This window comes from Coccomyxa subellipsoidea (genome assembly GCF_000258705.1).
Source record: "Coccomyxa subellipsoidea C-169, whole genome shotgun sequence".
Classification (NCBI taxonomy): domain Eukaryota; kingdom Viridiplantae; phylum Chlorophyta; class Trebouxiophyceae; family Coccomyxaceae; genus Coccomyxa; species Coccomyxa subellipsoidea.
The window spans coordinates 3474887-3500142 of NW_005178041.1; the positions used below are offsets into that span (position 1 = coordinate 3474887).

General features: G+C 52.7%; 4 protein-coding genes across 4 annotated transcripts; 1 reads left to right on the forward strand and 3 right to left on the reverse strand.

Moving 5' to 3' along the window:
• Window positions 1-931: 931 nt before the first annotated feature.
• COCSUDRAFT_46288 (hypothetical protein) lies at window positions 932-13174 on the reverse strand (the record flags this gene model as incomplete). The annotated part of the gene is made up of 22 exons (XM_005651425.1): window positions 932-1221; window positions 1529-1779; window positions 2090-2211; window positions 2500-2599; window positions 2763-2888; window positions 3155-3222; window positions 6072-6122; window positions 6574-6741; window positions 7454-7575; window positions 7908-8107; window positions 8566-8663; window positions 8899-8970; window positions 9293-9419; window positions 9771-9827; window positions 10281-10485; window positions 11135-11269; window positions 11626-11678; window positions 11946-12004; window positions 12321-12406; window positions 12696-12740; window positions 12901-12945; window positions 13114-13174. 22 exons carry the CDS (start codon window positions 13172-13174, stop codon window positions 932-934), a joined length of 2541 nt encoding a protein of 846 aa, XP_005651482.1.
• A 1664-nt stretch (window positions 13175-14838) lies between these two features.
• COCSUDRAFT_59437 (hypothetical protein) lies at window positions 14839-16058 on the forward strand (the record flags this gene model as incomplete). Its single annotated transcript, XM_005651426.1, has 3 exons — window positions 14839-14985; window positions 15367-15567; window positions 15831-16058. The coding sequence occupies 3 exons, from the start codon at window positions 14839-14841 to the stop codon at window positions 16056-16058; spliced, it is 576 nt and encodes a 191-aa protein (XP_005651483.1).
• A 268-nt stretch (window positions 16059-16326) lies between these two features.
• Window positions 16327-17537, reverse strand: COCSUDRAFT_32309 (hypothetical protein; the record flags this gene model as incomplete). The annotated part of the gene is made up of 2 exons (XM_005651427.1): window positions 16327-16894; window positions 17349-17537. The coding sequence occupies 2 exons, from the start codon at window positions 17532-17534 to the stop codon at window positions 16802-16804; spliced, it is 279 nt and encodes a 92-aa protein (XP_005651484.1). The 3' UTR covers window positions 16327-16801.
• A 2638-nt stretch (window positions 17538-20175) lies between these two features.
• Window positions 20176-24437, reverse strand: COCSUDRAFT_52500 (saccharopine dehydrogenase; the record flags this gene model as incomplete). The annotated part of the gene is made up of 9 exons (XM_005651428.1): window positions 20176-20493; window positions 20955-21099; window positions 21686-21869; window positions 22205-22338; window positions 22633-22788; window positions 23202-23355; window positions 23759-23921; window positions 24034-24123; window positions 24348-24437. 9 exons carry the CDS (start codon window positions 24435-24437, stop codon window positions 20344-20346), a joined length of 1266 nt encoding a protein of 421 aa, XP_005651485.1. The 3' UTR covers window positions 20176-20343.
• Between the last annotated feature and the right edge of the window lie 819 nt (window positions 24438-25256).

The window sequence follows — 25256 nt, forward strand, 5'->3', positions numbered from 1 at the left end:
AATGCACACCTGGCATTTGTGATATTGTGGCCTGTCCTTCTGCAGCAGTCTTGCAGAACGGCCGCCCGCCATGACACACCCTGACTAACCAACCGATCACAAAGAGCTGCACCTCAGCCTGCTGATGACTCAGCAGCTGGGCTCATTCCTCGCTTCAGCCGCTCATCAGAGCGCGCACTTGTGGGGAACTGTCTGGACCGCAGCCAAAAATGGCAGCTGGCTGTGGCGGGGAGGTGGGGGGACCCGGGGGGAACCCAACCACCATTACAGACCACCTCTACAGCCGTGTACACCCCATATTTCCGGGTGCATTCGTTTATTGGCGGGGCTGCTTTGTCCAGAATCTCTGGAGCCAGTATCAGCCCGTGGCACGGGGTAGAAAGGCCCAGAGATCAGGCAGAGAACCAACGCGCCATCCTTTCTGTCTGTTTTGTGGGTCACTAAGGCTCTCTTTGGAGCGCTTTCAAGAACACAGGCCCCCAAAAGAGCTGCCCCAGTCTCGCACAGAGGCCCAACCATACAATAATGTACACACCCGTGATATATAAATCCCACGACCCTATAGAAAAAGCGCCCCCCCTGTTGCAGGCGATCCAAGCATTCAAAAACAAGGTACCATCCGTTGTTGCTGTAGTCGAGGTACAGACATGAGGCACAGGCCCCGGAAACAACCCAACACCAAGGGATCAAATAAGTGAGCTAGGGTGTGGTATGCTTGTCTCTGTTTAATGGGGTATGCCTGTTTCGGCGCTCAGCAGGCATTCATTCCAGGCTGCCCCTTCATCAGCCTCAGCCGTACATTCTGTCGGCAGGCGCACCCATCCTGCCTTGATGATCTTGCTGCAAGGACTTACAGGCTTTGTGTCCGGCGTCCGGGGGTAGAGGGCAGCTGCCGCGCAGCTGTGCGCGCAGCTTCCAAGTCCAGGGGGGTTCACTCCATGTCCCAGGGCAGGAGCACGGCTGGCGGCGGCCTGGGGGCTTGAAGCCGATCGAGGGGCGCCTGATCAGGCGCGGCGGGGCAGAGAACGCCGTCGGAGCCGTGGCGGCTCGCCAGACTAGGAAACAGCTCCTTGCGCGCGGCAGAGGGCGTGCACTGGCGCTTGCCGCGATCGCTGGCGCTGTCCCACTCGTTGACCTCCCACTCCACCGGCCCTGGCGGCGCGAACTGGAAGTGCGTCTCTGTGCTCGTGCCCTGGCTGTTCGCCGGAGATTCTTGGCTCTCTGCACGAGAACACAGCAGGCAGATTCTTCTCAGCTCCTTCATGACTCATCCATTCTCTCCTCACATGGATGCTGATGCACACAATGAGCCTCTACGCACCTACTTGTGCACATTGCATCCTGGAAGGACCCAACGAGAGAATGCGCCATTGAGCTACAGAATTTGCAGGAGGTCCACGAGAGCATCTTGCTCAAGCATGCTCTTTTGCTGCTTCCTTCAGCTGTCATTCCCGCTTGTGCTGGGCGCGTAACGGCAATAAGCAGAGTCGGGTGGGAAACTATTGCTGCGAGTCAGCAAGTGACTCACCCGAAGCGCCAACCTCAGCCCAGAAGCCACAGTCTTCGATTGGCTCCGCGGGCCGCTTGGTGCCCTGCGCGTCCTGATCTGGAGCGCCCTCACCGTTTATACACCCGTCCTCGTCCCCGTAGTCCCCGTAATCGCCGTCCTCCGAGTGCGTGTCGTACCCGTAATCCGACAGCCGCGACCGGCAGCTCGCGCTGTCGAAGGGCTGCCGCGTGTGCGCAGCAAATGGACTCGATGCCATGTACAGGTCGGGGCTGCATGTGCACACAAGAACGCACGTGAGTTGCCACGCCTGGAAGAGCAGCTAAAGGATGAAGCAGTAAAAGTGGCAGCAACAGCACTACCGCCGTGCAATGGTTGTATTGTCTTTAAGTGATGCAGATGTGAATGGAAGAACGGCACAAGGGAAACCCTGATCAACCTCTGCGAGTCAGAGGCTATACCACTCTGGCCCACAAGTTGTGCAGCATGCTCCCTAGAAATGGCTGACAAGAGAGGTGCCCCGGCGAGACGGCAATGTGATGAAGGGACCGTTTTAAAGGCATGGCCTGCTGAGGGGCACACCTGAACATGGGGGATCCGGCGGTCTCCTGCATGTAGGCGGTGAAGTCGTTGGAGCCTTGCTGGTCCAGCACGCGGCGTGGGGTCAGGTTCTCCTGATCAGGCGCCGCCCGGGGGACCTCCACCTGCCGCCACATCACCCGCCATGTCATCAGCACAGCGCAGCGCAGAGAACTGACACGCTTGGTAAACATGCATCAGCACGCTTGCGCCGAGATGCAAAATGCGAGATGCCAGATCCCATCCCACCATTGCATGCGTTACAGGTTCCTGCTGCTACACCCCAATGACCGCAATGGAAGTTACATGGATTGGATCGGTGGCAAGGTCTGGCATGGGGAATACAGGCGATGAATATAATTTGGCAGCCATAAAATTTTAATCCATTTTGTGAGTAGGCTGTGGGGGCTCACCAGATAGTGGTAGCCCTTGCGGTATTCTGCCAGGTTGACAACAAGCCGGTCTGTGCTGCCAGGCCTTACAGCGATGTCCTGAGGCAGCCTCCTGGCTGTGTTGCCTGCAGCACGTCCCACAAACGTGACTCTTTCTCCAAAAGACAAACTCCCCTCATCTGACAGTCCTTCAGAGAAGCATCCGCGCCACATAACATGAGCATGCCTGCCATGGAACGCCCATGGCTGGGCAAAGGTGGCTCCCATTGGGTGAAAAGGGAGACTTGCCTGTGCAGATGGAATTGAGGACTGGTCGAGGGGCCTCTGCAGGCATGGTGGTTGCCCTGCACCCCTCCAGCACATCCACACTGGCCGTGAACTTCTCCCAGTCCATTTCCAGCGATACAGAGCTGCACGAAGCAGCAACTCTTATTCGTGCAACATCGCGAAGATTACCTTCGTACTGCATTACAATTTATCTTTAATATTTGCAGAACGGCCCTCTAAGCCTCAAGTGGTTGACACAATAGATTCTCCAGGGACAATGCTTTCAAGATGAGCATTGGCTGATGGGAGCTGAGAGTCATGAAAGTGAACAGAATTGCAAATAAGCACTACTGGGAGCTGAAATGTGCGGAATCTCAAGCTCGTGGCATTTCTGGCATGGGCAACTCACCTTGCACACCTAAGCTCCTTGAGTGAGGAGATTTCTAGATCAACACTTCGCCTGCCACTGGCGGACTCCTGCGCACAATGGCAAGCGCAGTCAATGTCTTTCTTTGGAATCCTATACGCAAGAGATGCTGGCGATGCCGAGGTTGCCGAGAAGCCCTAGGCAAGACGCAGAGGTTCAAAGAGCCCGCCAGGCCCGCTCAATGGCCGCAAAGAAAGCACTCGTCCCACGCCATAAACCGTAAAGGGATGGCAGCAGGACTTCCGTTGACAGCAAGGTTATGACGAATAGCGCTGCATGCTGAAACACAGGAAGATCGGACGGCTCAAGACGCAACGCAGCTGGGTACGTCTTGTGACGTCGCCGCGCTAAAGCCCGCAAGCTTTGCCCGCAAGCAACATTCCGTGACTGTAGTCTACGGGAAAATTTTCCGTCCAGACTCAAAAGCTTTCCGTCAGAGCACACTTATTAGTGCTCTTGGGGCGTCGTCTCCCAGCCAGAGAAAAAAGCTGGAACCCATCACCAGTACGCAACCGATCGAGAGAGGTCAAAATTGAGAACTCCCCATCCCGATGACCCCATACTGTAACCAATGGGACGATGCAGTAACGCCAGCGAAGATCATGCATTGCGTAAGCCCGCTGCGCACCTCCATCGTGTCGGATACACGGACCAATCGGAGTGATTACTTCGTCAGATCGCCGCGGCTTGCTGTGCCGATCTGCAATGCAACAGGCCAGAGACAATAAGCATCTGATGCGGACAAGCCAGAGATCGGCTAATCTACGTTGTTCATGGCGGGCAACTCTTCCTGGCAGCGTGAGAACCCTTTCCAGGCCACCTCAGCACGTTTCAAACACCTGACGCGCTGAGACTTTTTCTGCGGCATCTGTGAGTCCCACAGATGCACTTGCAGCAAATGGATGTGGAACCGGGCTGCAACCATGCCCCAGAATATGCCTCAGGAAAGCTCTGTCCTGCTTGAAAAAGTCCTACATTAAGTCAAAGACGCAAGCTTTCACCCCAGAAATGCTAAAGCCCGATCCCGGTGGCCAGCAGCACGACGAACTCCTTCATTCGTGGGATCTTGTACCCAGGACCGACGGCTGCTGCAAGAACAGCGATACTCGGTCAGAACTAACGCCCCACCTTGCTGCGGCGTCGTCCTTGCTCCTCTGGAATGCACAGCTGTAGACGTCTTTGCGCCCGCGATCTTGTCTGGCAGGCGCACCAGATGCGCCCTTAGCCTGCGATCGCCCCGAGCCTATGACTTTCGGGCCTTCTCTTTCTTCATCACTCACTTCGTCACCTTCAGATTTTCTTTGAGTAGGGGTTATTCTAAAATCGCCAGTTCTGGCTTTACTTCCCTCCCGTTATCATAATTCCCTTACCCTGGTGACGACAGCGCTGACGACAGCCGCAAGAAAGAGCCCCAACTGGATCACGCCCTGGATTGCCTGGGATCTGAGCGAGAGTGGCAGACCATAAACAGATCTGATTCCAGGCAAAACACGTGAATGATTTCTTCCTAACTTCCTTCCTCCTCACGAGGCCTTCCTAGGAACATTCGAATTTGAATTTATGAAGCTCGGCGGCGAAGCCTGCTGTTGCAATAATGGAGCCCTCATGATAGGCCTTGCTTCGGCCAGCCTGGCACTGATCGCCACTTGGGTGAGGATCAGTACGGTCACATGATCATATCATGCTTGCTCGATATCGATGCTTGATAGGTGTAAAAGCTAATGCGTTCACTAACCCACGTTGTTTGGGTGGAAACTTTATGCACCCTCATGCCTGCGGCAAGCATACGACAGTAGCTTCAAGAAGTTCTGCGGCCAGCAAAAATGCCAGTCAAACTTGCCTGATGGTCACCATTGCATGCCATGCTCGGTGACGCATCACACGAATTGCTCACGACCTTGCATGCGTGCTGATTGATGTCGACATCTAATGTCAATTACAGGTACAGTTGGTGTATGGAGCACATGTAAGCACTAGGGTGCGCATGCACGGCCAGCAAATTTGCACGGCCAATATCCCCGCGCAACACCGAAATCACACCCTCGTGTGACAAGTCCGGCACTTAGTGGATAATCCATAGCATACCTCATGCCACGAAATGATTCCCCCCTAGAGATGGCACACCCAATTGTAGCATGTCAATAAGCCCCCCACACTGTGACCTTCAAAAAATGCCCACAAAAAGCCTTATGCCCGCACCAAGAGCACTCCATTATCTTGTCCTCACCCATAAATTATTTCCAATGCAAGGCTTTGCAGTCTCCGAACGGTGAGTGAAATGTCACTGCACCAAATAGTGCAAAAATTTCCACCCGCGCACTTGTGCACCAAAAGTGCCACACCAGTAGAGGCCTTGGCCAGTGAAAATCTGCTGCAGATGCGCATCATTCCCCCTTGAAGGTCACACCCTGTCTGGTCTAATTCTGGGCCCATTTCTGGGCAAAGTGCAATTCAGCGCCCTTGCCGTCATCCAACATCAAGCTTGCAAAGGAGTCTGCGAATCCGCTCTCAGTGAGTGGAATCACCTCATTCAACATACCAAAAATTCCCAAATTTCGGGATTCAAAGTGAAAAAATGGCGGTAGTGCCAGTATGTGCTGGCGTCTGCAGGTACAGAGCACACCAGATTCTGTGCTCATAAATAAACCTTTTCCAGCCTCAGTAGGATTCCACACAGTGGAAATTTTTCAGTCAATGCTGGGAGCAAAGACCCTTTCCTGTACACACCCCATCACCCCAGATTGTCGTGTCGTCATTTGAAATTTCAATGCTCAATACTTTCTTTCTGGCTATCACCCAAGAGACTTGGCCCTCAGTCTCGATGCTACACCCTGTGCTGTTTTGTGCTCTAGTGCTGGCACAAGCATCTTGGTCATATTTTTGCCCCTCAAGTAGCCACCTTGGGCTCGGCAGAGGATGCCTTGGCGGCCTCGGCCTCCCTCTTGTGCATCTGCAGAGCACGCAAATCACTCAGCTTGGGATGCAGCACCAAAGGTCAGCTATGAAGAACAGGATTGCAATGCTGGGCTACGTCATCCGCAGTGACTTTGACGCAGTCTACCACCTCCAAAAGTGCCAGGCAAATCGTTATATGTTCTTGCGCGCATATCTTACTGACAGAATCACCCTCAGCAGTGCCGGGTGGTGTTCTATTAGGTCAGAGTGCTCCTGACAACCCCCAAAATGCCAGGCAGACACTGATATATTCTTACGTGCATGTCTTCCTGACAAAATCACATTAGGTAGTGATGCCAGGTCTTCTGCAGGCCTCAATTTCCTGAGAGTGCTCTTGACGTGCTGTCAGTCATTCATGCATCCATTTTGGGCAGGCAGGGGGGTCTAGGTTAGACACAGATCCCCCTGGGGCAGGGTTTTCAAGGGTAGTTGAAGGGTGCACGCACCGAGAAATCCTCGACCGTGTGGCGCTCGCCGCGGTACCAGCGGTAGGCGCCGATGTAGGGGAAGAAAAAGAATATCAGCGCGCCGAAAAGCACGATACCCACGGCCACCGGCGCATAGTTGAGGTTGGTGGACGTCACCGGATACACTCCAGGCAGCACGAAGACCACCTGCGAGCAGCGATTCTCAGTAAGCGCCTCGGCCACGCCTTGGGAATATTGCTTGACCCAGAAGGGAGCCTCATGCAAACAGTGCCAGTATAACACAACTAGTTGAATCTTGCATGATTGCGCACAGAATGATGCACTCGCCAATCCTGCCAATCCTTGAACATGGATTTTTTGGGTTGGAAGCTACTGAAGGGATCATGCATGTCTTTGCATGTCTCTGATGGAACTTTGCACGGCCAACATGGATGGTGGTGGGCGGTGTGGCTTGTGGGTAGTGCAAGTGGAGGCCATCAGAGACAAGGCATGCAGAAGCTCCTTCCAGGCAAGAGCAGCCTAAGCTATTGAGGGAGGGCAAGTGGCATGCAAGAGGTCGTTTTGAGATAACAGCAGCCAGGACTCTTTTGAGAGTCGGGTCCTCTATTTCACGGGCACACATGTCAACAAGTTGAGGGAGATAACGCACACACAGATAAAATGGACCGCCCAAAATCGGAGCATCTCCCTGGTCTTACATAAGACAGGCACCACCCAGACCTTTGTGCTTCCTGACCTTGCGCTACAATTTTTAGGAGATTACCCGAGACGTGGAGCTTTGGTTCCAGACAACAGCAGCCTGGACTTGTCTGGGGACATGCACCAGAAGGCCCTCAGAGTACTACACATAAATTCCTATTTTATACCCCCTGAGGGCCTGGGGGCAAGGGGCGCGCACCGTGATGAAGCCGACCCAGAGGACAGAGATCCAGGAGATGATGACTCCAAGGGTGCCCAGCGAGAACGGGCCGGGCTCAAAGTCCTTATTGTTGATCAGGCGGATGAAGACGGGGATGGCGTCTGCACACCAGCCACAGCTTCTCAACCTCCATTACACATAACATTGCACCCTCAAAACAATAAGCCTCCACTCCTGCTTGTGTGCCTGGATCACCAAAGCGCGATGCCCCAGAAGGCCGATTTGGCGACTGGGAAATGTCATAGCCTGCAAAGCAAGGCGTCCTGCACATTCCGATCACACTTTCTGGCTGAAAGAGGGGGTGAGGAGCTTCCTTACAAGCAGCCTTGTACAATGTCACATCCAATACAACCTCTCAAACAGCCAGCGGGAACCGCAAATGACAGCAAGCAGGGTCTCATAGACAAACTCGATCAGAAGTACGGATACTCACAGGAGATGTAGAGGCCGATGGTTGAGATGGAGATGACAGCGGTGAAGGCGGTGATGGAGTTGAGCATGGGCAGACCCAGGATGAAGGCCAGCACGACCATGAAAACGACGGCGTTGATTGGTGTCTTGGTCCAGGGGTTGACGCTGCTCCACACCCTCCAGAGAGGCATCGCTCCGTCGCGCGAGAAGGACCACAGCATCCTGTGATGCATGACTCACTCCTCAGTCATCATGACTGTTCTTGCGTGTTTGGTGGGGGAAACGGGTTCCTGCAGATCTGACTGACATGCTCATTACGAGATGTGAGAGGAGAGGTCTGGTATGCCAGGAAGTCAAGCCCTTGTTTCCAGCCCACGAGGCGGCTGGCGGGGCCCGAGGTAAGACTGCCTGGATCAAGCCATCTCATGGGCTATGAACAAGGCTTGAACATGGCTGACCCAACATGCTTTGATTCCAGACATAGCTGCATACCATCAGGATAAGCTGTGGCGAGAAAGTGACAGTGAGTGCAATGATCGCTGACACGCTTGTGACTGTCACGATCCTAAAGGCTGCAGCGTGTGGGAACAAAGGATGGCCCAGTCATAGGCATACACAAGAATGGAAGCTTCAGAGGAAGCTTCGGAGCAAAGCGAGTTTTGCACAAAGCGCATGGCCACCTGGAGTTGGACGTGACGGAGGAAGCGCCACAGAAGAACATGGCGATCATAGGGATTCCCATGGCCACCACCGCTCCCGTACCCGTACCGTAACGCGCCTGAACAGGCACATGACCAAACGTCAGAACTAGGCTCGGGTTTGGCGTAGAATTGAATGACCACAAGAATCAAGCCAGTCTCTTCACACAGCAGATGACTCGTTCATTTGCAGTGCCCTCCATGGAGTTTCTTGTCCTCCTACTGTCAGGGCACGGTATTAAAGCGCTGCAACACCGGGCATGCATGCACTGATGTGGCACTATTTCAAGACATGGCGCTGATCAGGGGTCTCACATAGAAGGCGTCGTAGAAGATCTGGCCGCTCGTGTAGCCGTTGGCGTTACCGGCAGTCAAATTCGCAGGATCCTGCAAGAGCCAGCAAGAGGTCTCATGATTTCGCGCATTTTGGAGGGGTGTGACTTATGAAGATAGATACAGGCACGCCCCGGCTGGCTGGGCGCGGTTTAATTGCTGAGCACCGCGCCCACGGATGATTGGGTCTTGCTTGGATATGGCGAGTTAAACAAGAGGTAGGATTGCGGCAGCCTGAAAGTGCAGCTTGTCTGGAGGACGCACCTTGCCTCTTGGCAGGAACATCGTCTATAAAAACAGTAATACAAAAAAAAATGCAGGCAATTCAAATGGTCCCTGAAATGTTGTGTGGCCTGGGGACTGGATGAGGTGGCACCTGGATGCTGAAGAGCAGAGCGAGGATGTAGCCCCAGCCGACCAAAGCAGAAGTGCCGAGTGCAATGATAATGCCCCAGGGTGCAGACCAGTCAGCTGACTTGGTCTCCTCGCTCATGTGTCCGCACCTGCGCATGCATGCATGCACATGTCATCTCAATTGCGCGAAGTTGATACCCAATGCGACGCACAGCTGCCCAGGTAATCCCGCCTGTCCCTTTTGTATTCTAGCCTGCCAGTTTGCACCGCTGAAAAAAGCTCGTGCTCACGATTCTCCTCTCTTGTGAAAAAATAAACCAAGGCCAGACAACACACCACAAAGCATATCCCTCAGATTGAAGATTGTCCATGAGGAATTAATTACTCAGCAGCAAGGATGGGCAAAGGCGTCCCCATATGAAAGATTGTACAGGATCTCATTATTTCTCAGTAGCAAAGATGGAGGATGGGCAAATGTGTGATGGCTGCCGGCAACTCACGCGTCAAATCCAGTCAGTGTAAATTGGCTCATGAGGATGCCCAGCAGGAAGATGTACCTGCACAGACACAAGAGCACCTTCAGTCCGAAATGATTGATTGAAGGCTATCCTTATCTTCAATCGACATAACTTCTGATTTACCGCCCACGGGCCCACGTCTCACTGTATGTCCTTGCGTGAGGTCTGCCTCTATCAGGCAGCGACACGACAAACAGAATCAGCACAAGGGAATATAATTGATAACGAATGCAGGCATGCAGGCACTGCATGCGCCAGGGTGATTAGAGGAAGGACTGCCTCACTAGTGCACATCATGCAACAACCAATAAGATGATCCCCCGGCCCAGGAGCTCTGAATGACCAAATTGCATACACGCAATTTACACACACTTCATTGCGTGTATGCAATAAAGTGTGGCTAGATGAGGGCTAGGGCACACCTACAGAACCAGCACAAGGCAATTTGCTAAAAGCAGGGGGAATGGTGAAGGCAGGGGGGTTGATGCGCACGCAGAGGAGGGAACGCCGGTGGCTTCAGTGTCGCTGTTGAAGGTGGTGAACACATACTCCGCAGACTGGTGAGTGGGCGCGACTGCCAGCAGCAGGATGATAAGAGTGAATGTACCCACAACGTGCCAGACGGCTGAGACTCCGTTCATGATTGCCAGAACGCGCGTCGGCAAAAAGTTGATCAACGCGTGGACCACCAGAATCACTGCAGACACACCAGATAGAGAAAACTTAGTAAGTGTTTTGACAGCTTTATTGGGGGATCTATACAGTCAGGGGACTCTGAATTGATTTGGTTGTCTACTACTGATGTAGTTGTGAGTCTAAGTTGAGTTAGAGTCTGATGCAATAGGCACAAGAGACAGCGTCATTGCCCCAGCACTGAGCAGAGTGAGAACTCACGAGCATGCATGGGCCCAGATTTGACCTGTCATCTAGCACTAAGCACTTCTTGCGAAGGCAGGACAAGCTGCAAATGCTTATTTTGCCCATAGGTTGGTGTGAGCCGACATACACCAGCCTTCACTGAGCGAGGCACAGGCAAGTCAAAGGTGACAGAGTATGCTTCGACCAACAATACTGTAATGCTCATTTTGAAACCCGCAACAAATAAATAGGTTTGGCCAAACAGGGTGGATATATAAGACCCTATCTTCTAAAATATAAACCCTTTGACAGTTTTGAGACCAGATTTGGAAGCTCTCGACGAGCCCAACCGAATGGAATCAGGAAGACCCCTGAAAGTTGCTTTGAGAAATTTCTTGAACCACAGGGGGTGCGGGTTTTGAAATGAGCACTACAAAAAGCAGCATTGTTTTGCTTCCGTGCTGTGCTAGGCAATGCCTGCGCCGCACCTGCATAGGTGGCCAGGAGCTCCCCCTGAGTGAAGACCTTGCCACTGGACAGGAGCCACATGGCCGCAAGATGATTGGCAAGCGTGAAGTCAATGCCGGCAGTCACTGCTGCCTGGCCCAGCAGATTAAACCAGCCTGCGCCAGCAAACTGGTACTCAAAATTCGCGTTCAAAATTCTCCGCAAGAAGTGCTGAGATAACAGGTCGAAGTGGGCCCATGAATGCTCGTGAGTTCTCACTCAGCTCAGTGCTGGAAAAATTTTCTCTCAATGATGCCATGTGGCAAAAGAGGCAGTCGTGGCAGGCAGTGTTCCGGTGCCATGCAACAAGACAATGAAGTGCACAGCTCACACGCTCAGAGCTTAATCTCTGAGATAACTGCTTAGCACTTGATTATATCCAATACAGATGATATCCAATACAGCTGATTCTGGCCTCCTTTTGCTGAACCAGGTTTGGTAACAGGAGGATGGGGTGCAGGGGGCAACAGACCTGTCATCCAGGCTGCAAAGGGCGAGTACTTCTTGGTAGCCAGCTGCGCACTCCTGCAATGCAGCAGTCCCTGTGTGAAGCCTTGCTGGCAGTGCTTTTGTGCAGGCCAAAAAGTTCGCTCCTTGCTGGAGGGTCAGCAGAGCCAGACTCGGATGAGAAGCAGTACACTTACGTACTGGCAGAAGCCACTGAAGTTGTGTACCATGCAAGTTCAAGGCTTGCATGACCAGAAAGAGAATTGCATGACTGCACTGCAAGCTAGTTTGCTCATGGGTGTTTTGCAATGAGGATCAGGCTCAACTGTGGAGACTGTTGCTCACCAGAAGTAGGGGCCTCCGCTGCTGGGCAGGGATGACACAATCTCAGCCATGGCTATGCCCTGCAGCACAGTCATTGCACGTTACAAGGAGCTCATTCACATGAATGTATGCACCATGAAACCCCCATGACATGCATCTCATACAGAAATCGTTACTATTAGGCGCCGCTCCATTGTTCTCATTATTATTATTATTGCACGCTTTTCCTGCCAAGAGGCAAGGTCCTGCAGACAAGCTGCAGGTGAAGGCATGCCGCAGTTCTACCCCTCTTGGACTCGCCAAATCCAAGCAAGACCCAATCAACCGTGGGCACGGTGCTCAGTTTATGCAGGTCACAAGTTACGTAATGGCAGTAAGATACAGGGGTGCACTCACCACTGTCATGGTCATGACAGCGACCCACACCCATCCCCAGACAGCTGCCACAGGACCGCCATTGTTCATGGCAATCCCCAGGGAGCCTGCACATGATACACCAGTACATCTGGCTCAGCATTGTGTGGCCGAGGAGAGAACTCGAGCCTGTGGGGGTCTGAGGGGACCAGCACTGCTGCCTTCGACCCTTCCTAAGTCATCAGTGGGCTTCAACATAATGCATGTGCAACGATGCAGATCAGGGATCAAGCCCTGTGCATGGCTCAAAGGCATCGTAATGATTTGTCAAAAGGGTCCAGCTGAGCTGCTTTGCCTGCATGCCAACAAGGTAACACAAGTGGACACTGGGAGCAGCTGATGAAAAGGGGCACGCACCGGTGACTCCAGTGAGGATGGAAATAATGCTAAAGCTGATGGCGCCTGTTCATGCACATGCACAATGACGTGAGTACAAGAACGGAAGACCATGCGCAAAGATCCAACGTAGCACACTGATGGGTGATGAGCCATGCAGCATTGGCTTGCAGAGATCGACAATTCCAATTAGCAAGTTCTGATGCATGATTGGCAGAGCTCGCACTGTTGGTGAAGAGGTTAAAGTCGCGCTTCAGTTCTTGTTTGTAACCTGCATGTACACCAACCACGAAATATAAGAGAATGTCTAGAACAGAGGAAGCACACACAGCTTCAAGGACAATTCTGAGAGTGCCATCAGGGTCTTGCAAGCAAGCAACCTCAGTGCAGTGGTGTATTCTGGAATGAAAAGCAACGGCACTCGTGGCTGATGACTCACCAAGGGCAATGAGACGAGCTTCTCCACTATCCACGACATTCTTGCCGGTCTCTAGAGACATCTTGCCCACAGCAAGCCTGCAGATGCCAAAAGTCAGCCATGATATACAGGATGACATTGTATCATGCTTAAACAATGCATGATGAGTCCTCTCTAAGATCCTGACAATGACATGCCCATTCCCGCTGCAGATTTGCCCCTTGAGCCAGACTCCTTACGCAAGAAACCTTGCACAAGTCTGTGCGAGTGTTCTTGCCCAGAAATATTGACGTGCTTCGTCTCAATTGCGCATCTTTGACGGCGTAATTAGAGGAGGATAGATTGCTGATCGTCTCTAGGAGGCGAAGATGGATAACTTTCCACCAAGAGATTGCCATGAGGCGACATCTTAGAAACCCTACTCCTGGTAAGTTTGTGGACTGGTCTTCTTCCCGGACTTGCACACACTTCGTGCCCTAGAGGACAGTTGAAGGAACCAGACGGAGGAGTACACGCAATGTAAAGCTGAAGTTCTGCAACAAAACCGCGTTTCTGTCTCACGATCGCCGCCAAGGGCTTCCACTCCGGGTCCTTCCACGAGCTGGTTGGCACGCAAAGTATGAGGAATTGACGATGCAGGAGTGTCCTCACCCGAAGAAGGGGCTGTTAGGTTTTGCCCGGGTCGCTGAACGCTGCAGATGCAACGGTCACAAGGGATCCTGCACAAGGGTGCCTGCCTCGCAAGAGGTGCGTGGCCAGGGTCTACACCTTATTGCAGAAACGCCTGACTGACCCAAATCGCGTGTCTCTACTCGGAGATTTCGCGCCGAAGAGGATGGGGTTGAAGACCTTGCAACATCGACAAAGCGATTGCGTGTGCATTTACGGAACGCCATCGAACTGACTCGGACCCCATTGAACTTCATCAGAGACAGCAAGCCAAGCACTCGGAGTGTTGTCTTCATTGGTGATTAGGCCGGCCAACCACGCCTGTACTTTCCATTGCTTGGAGTTTGTTTTGGAACTTCTGTATCAATTCTCAAGGTGCTGCGTGTGACACAGTGCTACCTGATCTATCTTTGATCTAGGGATTATGTGCCTTAGCGGATCGCCAGAGTGCTTCGTAACACAATCAAGGACATGGCGTGGCACACCCGACTTGCGGTGACCGTTCGGCTGCATGGGGCAACAGTGCTCAGAGGGCCCATCCAGACATTGTCCAGGACCAAAATTCAGCGGGCATCCTTGCAGATCAGATGTCTGACAGCATCAGTTCAGGGACCACCATCATCATCAACGAGGCAGCAGACGGCCAGTAACATCTTGACTATCATGTCTGGCCAGTCTCTGAAGGACAAAGATCTGGTGAGGTTCAATCTCCTCTTGATTCCTTCTTTTTGCGTCAAACCACGCAGTTCAAATGCATCCTATGCGTTTTTATGCTTTTCTCGTGCCTCTTCATGACCGAGGCCTGCAATACACATCACAGGAACACCAGTTGAGGGGCAGCATGCACGCGCTCCCCATGCCGAAGGTGGACACACGGATTTGGGACCGGCTTGCAGAGAACGTGAGACGATCAGGCACTGCTGCCATACGCAGAGCTCTGGATGACAAAGTTTACCCAGTCCCGAACGTCTCTGGTGCCAAAGGCAGGCTCCCTACAGCTTCTCCCAGGCTCCCTGCAGTTCCCGCACTACTCTCTGTCTTCTTCCTGCCTGTGACTGTCCTGAGGATGTTGAGGGGATGACATCTGCGCGTGCAGATCAGCGCTGCCAGCTGACATCATACCCTGTCGGGCGCCGCTTCAAGGAGGAAACTCAAATGAACACCCTCATGGCGGACCTGTTCCAAGGCATTGTGGAGGGAACTCTTGCGGTGTCATTGCCACCGGTGACTACCTCCCTCCACCTTGCTCCTTGCTTGTGGAGCCCTGAAGCTCATCAATTCAGCAGAGACAGAGCCTTTACTGCTCAGACGTGCCAGATACCCTGTGGATGTCTAGGCTGTCTCGTCGCGCGGTGCACAGATGGCATGCTGTATGTGCGCTGTAAATACTGAGCACTGTGCCCACGGTTGATTGGGTCTTGCTTGGATCTGGAAAGTCCAACAAGGGGTAGGGTTGCGGCAGCATGAAACTGCAGCTTGTCTGCAGGGCGCACCTTGCCTCTTGGCAGGAAAAGCGTGTTGTAGTAATATATTATATTGTGCGCAATGAACTAGACTGTACAGGACTCTGTTTGTTTTGCTGCTGATGTGGAGGGTGGTGTGCAGATAGAGCTGACGCGATGGGATTTATTCCATGCACACTGCTTCTTCACCCCCAAGGACAGGGGTGTGGGGCTGCTGTTCCATGCAAAGGAGTACCCACGCGAGTGTGAGGCGTTCCCTTACAATCTGGGCTACTGCCAGCGTGGCAGCCCCCTGGAATATAGCGAGAGGGAAATGGACTTCAGGAACCTTATATACTACCAGGTCAGAATCTCCCCGGAACTTCTCTATCTATGCGCTACCTGAGCATTCGCCCTCATTCCTGGCTGATCTGCTCTGTTTCATCATCGCACCTTTCTTTCCAGTTCCCAATGAGCTGGGATGTCCTTTGTATGCTCGACACAGGCTGCCTTTGTAACAGTGCCATGCATGCATCCTGCCAAAACCTTAAGTAAACTTACCAGCCTTTCAGGAAGGGCTGAAATTTTGTGCAGGTGCTGAAGACTTCGTAAATGTTTGTGTGACAGGGCGAGCTGTGCTGCCTAGATGTGGGAGAATCGAGTGTGCTGCACAACACCCTTATAATGGATGGGTTACAAGATGTGCGTACAGTACTGGAAATGGACTTTGGGCGCGCTGTCTGCGATGTAAACTACTTTGGCGGCCTGGAGGATGTGTCCCGGGAGGACAAACTCTTTATCTGCGGGAATTTTGCCCCAGTTGATAACTCCAACGCCAGGAGCACAGGGCAATGAGGTCATTCAGGGACCGCATTACTGCAGCACAGATCCATCTAGTCTGTTTGAAGTTCTGCAGTAAAGAGACGCTGCAGAAGAAGGAGGAGCTTCCGCCCGCTGAGGTCAACTCATTTGATGACTTGGAAAGGGTCAGCGGGGTCCCTGTAGAGCTAGAGGATCGAGAGGAATGGTATTTTGTGCTTTTATCAGAATTTTCATAAAGACAGCAAGTAAAACACCTAATACGTTGGCCAACTGATCGATCTGCCTGCATTTTTGCAACTTAAATAGAGTCTTATGATTACATGCTAGCGCGCTATTCCTGCCAGAGGCCCTGCCAGAGGCCCTGCCTGAGGCAGTGGCAAGGTGAGGCTGCAATAAATGAACCTGCAACAATGGGGGATTTTTTGTTCCTAATAATAAGAGAATCAGCACTGCAATGCAATAATTGGACAGGCAAGGGGTTGTCATAAGTAAGTGGCGGTGCATACTGCCAAGTGGACCTGGCAAAAGATAAACCTTGCCCAAAATAGTACGGTATGCAGAGGTCATATTATAATAAAAAAAGGATAGAGGGCAAAGATTGATGCTTTGCACATATGCCCACCATATCTGTGCAGCTGGTTGAGCATGACTCTCAGCTGATGGCATTGTTGCTTCTTCTCATTCCCCGGCAGAAACAGACTTATCCATGTAGCAATGTTGATACTTGCCAAGGACACCCTTGGCTTCTTTGGCTTCGTCCAATCTGGCACATGCAGCTAGCGCGCACTGTAGACGAGCGGCGCAGATGGGCTGTCCTGGCTGGCACGCGCATATGTCAGCAGCAGGAACTCCGCTGAGCGGCCCGGCACCTGCAAGGAACGGCAGCGCAGTGAGCGCTCTCTGTACCCACAGACCACATGCCTGCAGAGGTAGACATGTCATGATGCAGAAATCATGAGCCAGATTATGGTGCCCAGGCCATGCCCCTGGCAAGCTGCTACTGTCCTCATAGTGACTCATACACTTTGCGACAGCTTCCAGCTGCTCATGACCGTCATAAATATTGCTTGTGCTCCTTCACCATACCCTTTCAGTGCTATACATAATCCAAACGTGTGTAACTATTGTTGCTGAGCTGTTCCAGATGAGGCAGTCACTGCAGTCTCTGTGGCCCCATACGCGGCCCACGCATAGTGGCATGCATCATGCGCCTCCCCTGTGCTCCAACCTCGTCTTGGACAGCACAATCCCTCGGCTAGGAGCTGGTACACAAGGATGGTGCTTTAGTCATCCAAGCGCCAAGTGCCGGGAGCATGCGCGCACCTGCAGGTCGGCCAGGTACGGCTCTAGGTCCGGCAGCTCCCATCGCGGCTTTACGGCAAACAGCGCCGCGAAGCGTGCGGCCGGGTCGGTCGGCATCGCCGCGGCCGGCAAGTGGCGCAACATATCCTCTCCGCCGATTTCCTCTCTCAATGCCTCGCCCCTCAGCATGCTCAGGTCCACCGCCATGCCCTGCGTTTGACTTTGCACTTGAAAACAACGAATCCAAACTTGAGGCGAGAAATAGGATTGCTTGCTTTAGCACCTGCATCGGCCTCCTGTGTGTGCAGGTTGACGTGGCCCAGAGAGTGTGGAGTTCCCAACAAAGCTGAGGTGTCCTTACATGGCTGGCGTGACAGATAAACACTCTGTTTTGAAATGCCAAATTCGTCTGCATTTCCAGGTTACCTCCGGGACGAAGGATTGCCAGTCTTCAAGGAAGCTGTTCAGCGGCCAGCGCTCCTGCTGTGGCAGCAGCTTGCGCGCGAAATGCAGGCACACCTGCACAGGGACACATCACAGCTGTCTACAGCCCCTGTACTTGCTCTACTATTTAGTACTTGGGCGAATACTACAGAGCCCGAAAGCAGTAGCCTGCCCAAAATAAAATAGAAAGCAACCACTTTTGGCTTTGGGGATTCAGAGCGAGGGCAACCTCACGGATTGATGAACAATGGAGCTATAGAGATGACTCGCCAGACTTGAGACAAGGTCCTTGTGCGCACCATCCTGGTTGCTTACAAAAACACCAAGCTTGAAAATTGATGTAGGGTGTAAGAGTGATGGCATGGGCATGCCAAGCATGGGAAAATGGGAGGGACATTAGAAGAGAGAAGTGGCTAGAAGTATGAGGGAGCATTCAAGACTCACCTTCTGTCTGTCAAGCGAGACAGAGGCCGGCATCTGTGTGGCAGCAGCATCCAGGGTGCTGTGCAGCCTTATACAGTGCTCCACAACCCTGCGTGCCGTGTTTTGCACATCCCGTTGATTATGAGAACCAGACAGTCCAAGACACGCCACCACAAAAACCTCGCTCCAGATCAAAAGCTGCTCTCGTATCTGCCTGCCTTCTGTCAAAGAAGCAGCAGTGTTGTATGCTCACCCAAGGCGCAATTCTCCATCGCAGCTAAATGTCCATTCTGCACTACCAGACATGTGCTACGCTAGCGCCGGAGCAGGCGAGCAGAGCATGCATCATGCCGTGCTCCGTGATGGATACCCAAAAATGCCCAAAGCTCCAGAAAGGCATTTGGTACCAAGTCTAGGAAAGGTTGCACAGCTGAAAATGGTTGAAGCAGGCATCACCTGGGGTCGAAGCCATCAGCCTGCATCGCAGAGCAGGCCTCCTGCACCGGTATTGCGTCATGGCGCCAGCCGTGCTGCGCTACGGACAGCAGCAGAACCTCCAGCAGGGCTGCCAGGTGGCAGGGAGAGATGACTCGCCAGCTTCCCTCCAGCTCCAGCGCCCCCCTCTGCTGCAGCGCCGCCCTCAGCTCTGCTGCGCTCGCCTGAGCGCACACATACACCATCCCATCAATTGATGTCTCATCCCACTTAAGCTTTCTTTGCACCTGCAGAGCACCTGCTCTACAGGTGCAATCATGGAGAAGTTGAAGGGCATGACGCGTGCAGCTGTGAGGGCTGTGGGATCTCTCCTAACACCCTTCACAGCGCCATATGATGCGTCGACATGAGAGAGCAGGTTGACTTGCCTGCACCGTCTCGAGGAGCTCGGGGAATGTGTGTGGCTGCACTTCACCCCTGCCACTGGTGGAAGCTGCCGCTGCACTGCCCTCCTCTTCCTCGTCATCCTCTCCTCTGATCTGTGTTTTCTGCACAAGGAAGCCATGCATGCATCAGCAGAATCCTTCACATGCCGGTGTTGAAGAGTGGCACACAAGATGTCACTACGGTATACTCTGCTGGGTCTTCCTTGGTCGCAAAAGGAGAGGAGCAGGATGCATGCCTGGAGAATTCTGTCCAAGGCATTGAAGCGTGGGGCTGTGAGGACCAACTCCAAGTGGGCAACTGCTGTTGCAGACACTGTCACTTTCTCGCTGCCGCCTTCCTTTGCTGGCGGGACAAGAAACAGTGAATTGGTTGTGTCCACGTGTTTGACAGCATAGGTGCCTTTCCTTGTGCATAGCACCGCCTCCTCGTCTGGTGAACCCTTGATGGTGACCCTGCATCAGCATTTGTGAATATCGCCAGCTGCATGAACAAATAGCAGATGATTTGCAGGGAACATGTGTACAGGCCATCCAATATCTGTGATTGATCCAACAACGTGCTGTACTGGTAAGATACATATAAAGAGCATATCAAGATGAAGTTTCATTAAACAACTCCAAGCAACACATCCTGAGAATTGCCGCTCCTCAGAAGCACCATCTTACCCAGAATCGATAAACTCCTGAAGCATCCGCTCATCGACCTCCAGAAGCCTCCAATCGTGCCTGACAGAGCGAGAGAAGACAAGGTCTTTGCTTATTTTAGGCTGAAGCGCCAGCCCTGTTGTCTGCACCATCTTCGCAATTTCGATTGAGGTTACTTTGCTTTTCTGGGTTCAACCTGTAATTATGTTTCTGATGAGAAGAGCTGTGTCCGACTACCTGGTGAGTCACCTACTAGCTAGCTACCTATAGGCTGTCAAAGAGCGGGGGGGCCCATCCTCATGCACTTTCAAGAAGCCTTGATTTCTGCATTAATTGTGTCAGGATTTGCAAGCGGACGTTGGACGAGGAAAGCAAGAATTGAGTGCCGCATGCACATGCATTTGTGCTCTCTCTGCATATCTTGCAGACACGTGCTGCTGGTGCTAAGTCGCCTTCAAGTTGAGCTTAAAGCTGCTCGAGCTCGAGCTCACACACTGATCACACAAAATGTTCATCATATCTGTGATGAGGACATGATGCAATCGCTCGAGACAAATTATGCTGAATTGTTCTCTTATATCCTAATATCTGACTGGAGCATGCGGACGGCTGCATGCCAGGTATCATTCCTCACTCACGACTGCAGCAGAGCTGCTCTCGATCTTGAAGGTCATGCCTGCCTTGTTCAGGCGGTCTATCAGCAGCATGCCCATGGCTGAGGCTGGCGTCAGCACTCCCCCTTGCAGCTTGCCAGCCTTCTTCAACTCCTCCTCCTGTTAACACACAACCACCCCTCTCACACCCATCCAGCTGTGCACGGAGAAGCACGAACTCCACACATCACTGACGGGTGAATAGCCGCCAGCCTCGACCCTGACAATTTGCTTGCCTGAAGCATTGCTTTCTCACCCAGCACTGCTGCAGAATGATGTGTGGGGAAACAACAACAGGTGCACTGGCACAGGTATCCTTCTTCTGAGGACAATGACAGGACGACAGTTTAAACGTCACTCCCTTGCTTTGTGCAATCAACTTAATCACAGAAAGCAAGGGAGTGGTCACTTAATTAGATTAAGTGACCTCTAGAACCTGTACTTTCTTCCAGCATGCACAGCAGAAATGTAAGGCCAGCCCTGCCTTGGCAAATGGGCATTGCAGGCATTGAGTGTTGCGAGACAGGGCATTGGCAGAACTTGCACCCATCATATGGATTTGGTAACATGTTCCGCCATACCTGCTGCGCCAGGCAGAGGGCTGACTCCAGGAGCATGCGCGAAGTCTCCCAGTAGCCGGGATCTCTGTGCCCGCCCAGCGTGGCCACCACCTTCACCGGCTCCTCACCGACCAGCGCCTCTGAAACGCCGATCGCCCGCGCATTCCTGAAGGAGAGACCTCCCTCAGAATGCTCCTCGCAGAATTCAAGAGCTTCAAAGAGAGGGCAGAAGGAGGAATGAATTTCCATGAAATGCACAGTAGAGAAGCCCTGCGTGCGGCAGCCGCTTTGTGCTGGTTTGAGCAGTGGTGCTCTATAAGTATGCCACCCCGCATCACCATCTCGTACAAGATGACAACAGCAAGAGAAAAAGCAAAAAGTCGCTCGACTGCGTCCTGTCTCATCTGGCCTGCTCCACGATTCCTGCCATGATGGCGACATGTGTTTGTGTCCGAGGAACATTCATGGAGCCGTGATGGAAGGAATTGGAGAAAAGACACCACAAGAGGGGCGTACATCAAGCGAAACTCCTTTAGATAAGCTGTGTAATAGGCATCGCACAAGACATTTCATGCCTCCATGTGTCTGCGTCCCTAAAGGAAGCTTGCAGTACAATTTTTGCCAGTATGGCAACATGCCCTGTGGGTATGTACCTCCATGTTGCCATATTGGCAACGATGATGATGGTCACTCAAAGAAGGGGCTGCAGCAAGGAAGACCTCTATTTTAAGGGTAGAAACCAGGGGACGCACCAGAACCCTTCCACCTGCTGCTTCTTGCTGGGCCCCTCGCCGGGCTTGGGCAGCAGCCGCATGACCAACGGGCGAAGGAAGGGAACGCTGATGACCAGGTACGCCATCACCAGCGCAAAGGAGCCCAGATATGCTGCAAAGACATTCGGCACCTCCATCGCCTCTGTGAATGAGAAGTTCTCCCCTGCGCATCCACGCACAGCCGTGTTTGAAACGCTGGAGGTATATATCTGCCCCGGGGCCCTTGTCAGCTTTTTGACAAGGACACCTGATGACTGCAGATCATGCCCAACAGTTGATCCAAGCAGAGCCCTCTGAAGGGGAGGAACTTCTTTTCAATGGCCAGGAACAGATGTAGCGACAACATGCTAATCAGGTCAAAGTGAACAGCCTGAACATTGCCTTTTAGCGCATATGCAGCATTGACTTGCACCCAAATCTGAGATCTTCTGATTCTGTTGGGTTAGATATAGATCCCCCGGCAGTAAAGGGCAAGGGTGAATGTCGGGGGGCGCGCACCGTAGGCGTTGCCGAGGAGGGCGTTGCTGCGGCGGACGACGCGCGTGTTTATGGCCTGCATCACAAACGGCATCGTCCACGCGCGCCCCAGCTTGTCATAGGCCGGACCCCAGAAGTCGCCCTTGTCTGGGCCCCTGCAGTGCACCCACGGAAAATTTAATCATGACCTGTGAGATCTGGTCCAATACCTCAACCCCTAGAGAGATTGTGATACTGCAGTCAGAAATTCACCTCCTGGAGCAAAAGTCCTCAAGCCTGAATCTCAATCTACAAATGGGTGGGTAGGATCCTGTAGGAGTCAGGAATACGGTGCATTGGCAGTATCTTCACAAGCCAATGTCCACACAAGCACATGCAGGTGGTCTGAACAACTAGCGATCCCTATCGTGGGCTTCAGGGGGGATGAGAGCACTAGGAAGGGGTCTCACCTGTGGGCTTCAGGGGGGTTGAGAGCGTACGGGTCGGCAGACAGCTTCAGCTCTTCAGGGGTCTCCTCAAAGATGGCGCCCATGAGGGAGGCTAGTGTCCCACCACTGACTGCACCAGCCGCCTTGCCCTGCAGCACCCGCACCTTCGCTGTCTTCCTGCGCAGCAGCAATGCACCTTTTTCAAGCACGCTGTTGTTTTTGAGAGACACCATGCTCAAGGCAGAGCTGATCTGGGTGCACTCAGTCCTGTCGCCACTGTCAAAAGACGGTTGAGCAGAGTTAATCTATGTGCAATGATTAAAGCCCCCGCACGGTCAAGAGACATCATCTATAGACCTGCACTCATGGGCAAGGCATTTGATGGGCAGACTTGTCAGTCTCAAAGCAATGGACAGCGCAGGCTTGAACAGTCGAGCAGAATACTGAGCAGCTTACCCCACAGTAGCAAAGACACCCACGTGGATTGTCAGTGCAGTATAATCACTTGGTGTTCATTGCTCCTGCATTGTCCCAACATTGTCCTAAAGTACAATGAATGCAAATCTGCCGAGGGAGTGATTGGCCAGCACCTGTGGTACTGCTTCTCGATGGTGGTGGCAACCAGGTGCGCGCCCAGGTCGGAGGGGATGCTGTCGAAGCCGCACATGTGTACGATCTTCACCCTGTTGGCAAATGCCTGTGCGTGGTACTTCTTGATCGTGCGCGCCACCCACGGCACCTCTCCTGCGGTGCAGCACGCAGATGCGGTCAGTTCCAATGACCCATGGCCTACCAAGTTCACAGCAGAAGCAAAGGCTTGATGTCCAATATGTAACTGGCATGCCGTGCAAGGTGCACGCCATGCAGATGCGGTCAGCTCTGTGACTGCCACGACCCACCATATTACAGCGTCATATACGGCTGAGCCATTGTAAATTGCAGTCGCTTTGCCGTGCACGAGACACATTCATGCCTGGCCACTCCCGGCAATCGCAGGAAAAGCAACAGCTGCGGTTGCATGTGCCAAAAAGGCAGCAAAACATGACCTTCTTCGCATGTATCATGGCCACAGGTTGCTCACAGCGTATACCTCAACTCACACTATGCTGTGCATTGCTGTGTACAATGGAAGGAGAGCAATTTGCACCTGTGATGTCCACATAATGTGTGCCGAGGCGGACACAGGCGTCCACGACTGGGGTGCCCAGTTGGGCGTAGGGCCCAGCGCACGCAATGACCACCTTGGCCTGCTTCACCACGTCGTCTATTGACGCTTGGTCCTTTGTGTCGGCGATCAGCAGCGGGATGTTCTGCATGTGTCACACATTGCTCAGCATTCATGCCGGTTGCCAGGAGTGTGGGTCCAGCTAGTCAGGTGCACCACAAGATGGGACGAGTTGGATTGGCATGTAAGGCTCATACCTCGAGGTCCTGATTCACCTTGACGAGCTCATTCCGGACACCCTCCAGCTTGGCCTTGTTCCTCGCGGCCATGGCCCACCTGAATTTGCCCTGCAAGACCCAACATCAGCAAAGTCCTGAGATCCTCGCTCTCCCACTTTCCTACTATTTCTCAAACGATATTGCCACATCCTGCGTAGTGGATGCCTGGCTCTATTGTTTAGTGCAAAAAGCAGCAGTGCCATCCAAAGGATGGACCGCTATCAATCCTTGGACACTATACGATTGAAGCATCGCATGCACGTAATACTGCTGTTGGTACATTAGGTGCGCACCGCATAGTCACGAGCAATGTGCTCCGCAACAAGCTTGCCTACGAATCCAGTCCCTCCCCAGATGACCACCTGATACGTTCTGTCTGCCATGGCACTTTCCTTTTGCTTGACTGTGACAAGTTGATCTGACCAACTTGAATTAGCGTGGATATATTTGTGGAAGGAGGCGCGCTCTCCAGGCACAATCATGCAATGTCCTTTTGGGGGTTATGTAAAGCTTCCTTCCGCTGAGAAGCTGGAATTTCCAGCCTGGAAATTCCAAAATTCTCTTTGCAGTCCTCTTCAATATTTCCCAGTTGTTAATTTAACCGGTTCTCTCTATGCATGACATCACTAAGACGATCCGTTGATCGGCTGTTAGTCGAGAACTCTCCATCTTGCACTTATTAAGGAAAGAGTGGGAAGCCGTTGGCCGGGACTCGATAAACCTTCAGGGCCTCATAGCAAATATGTGGCGATCTGTACAGCACAACTTTGTGATAAATGCACTTCAAGATGCAGGGTAGCGCAGGCTTGAAAGCTCCTGCACCGATGTGCGGCATCACAACAAGGTGTCGTTCCACCCAGACCACTTCAGGATTGAGTCGACGAAGACTGAAAGCAGATCACATCAAATCACGGCAATCAATCAACATCAATCGGGGACAAATTGACATGTGAGCAAAGCTGCGCGTAAAATTGACCACTGCGTCGTCAAGGCCGACCGCTAAAGCATCTTCTTCACCGGCAGAAAAATTCGCACCACTGGAAATCCGCACAACCTACTTAGAATTTCAGTCAGGTGCTGCTTTGATGCATCTCTTGGACAAGAATATCCCTCAAATACCAGATCATCAATGGACGATGTCTGAATCACTGGTCATTGAAGCGGATTATATGGCCACGAAATGAAGGCATTGTCATCGAGCG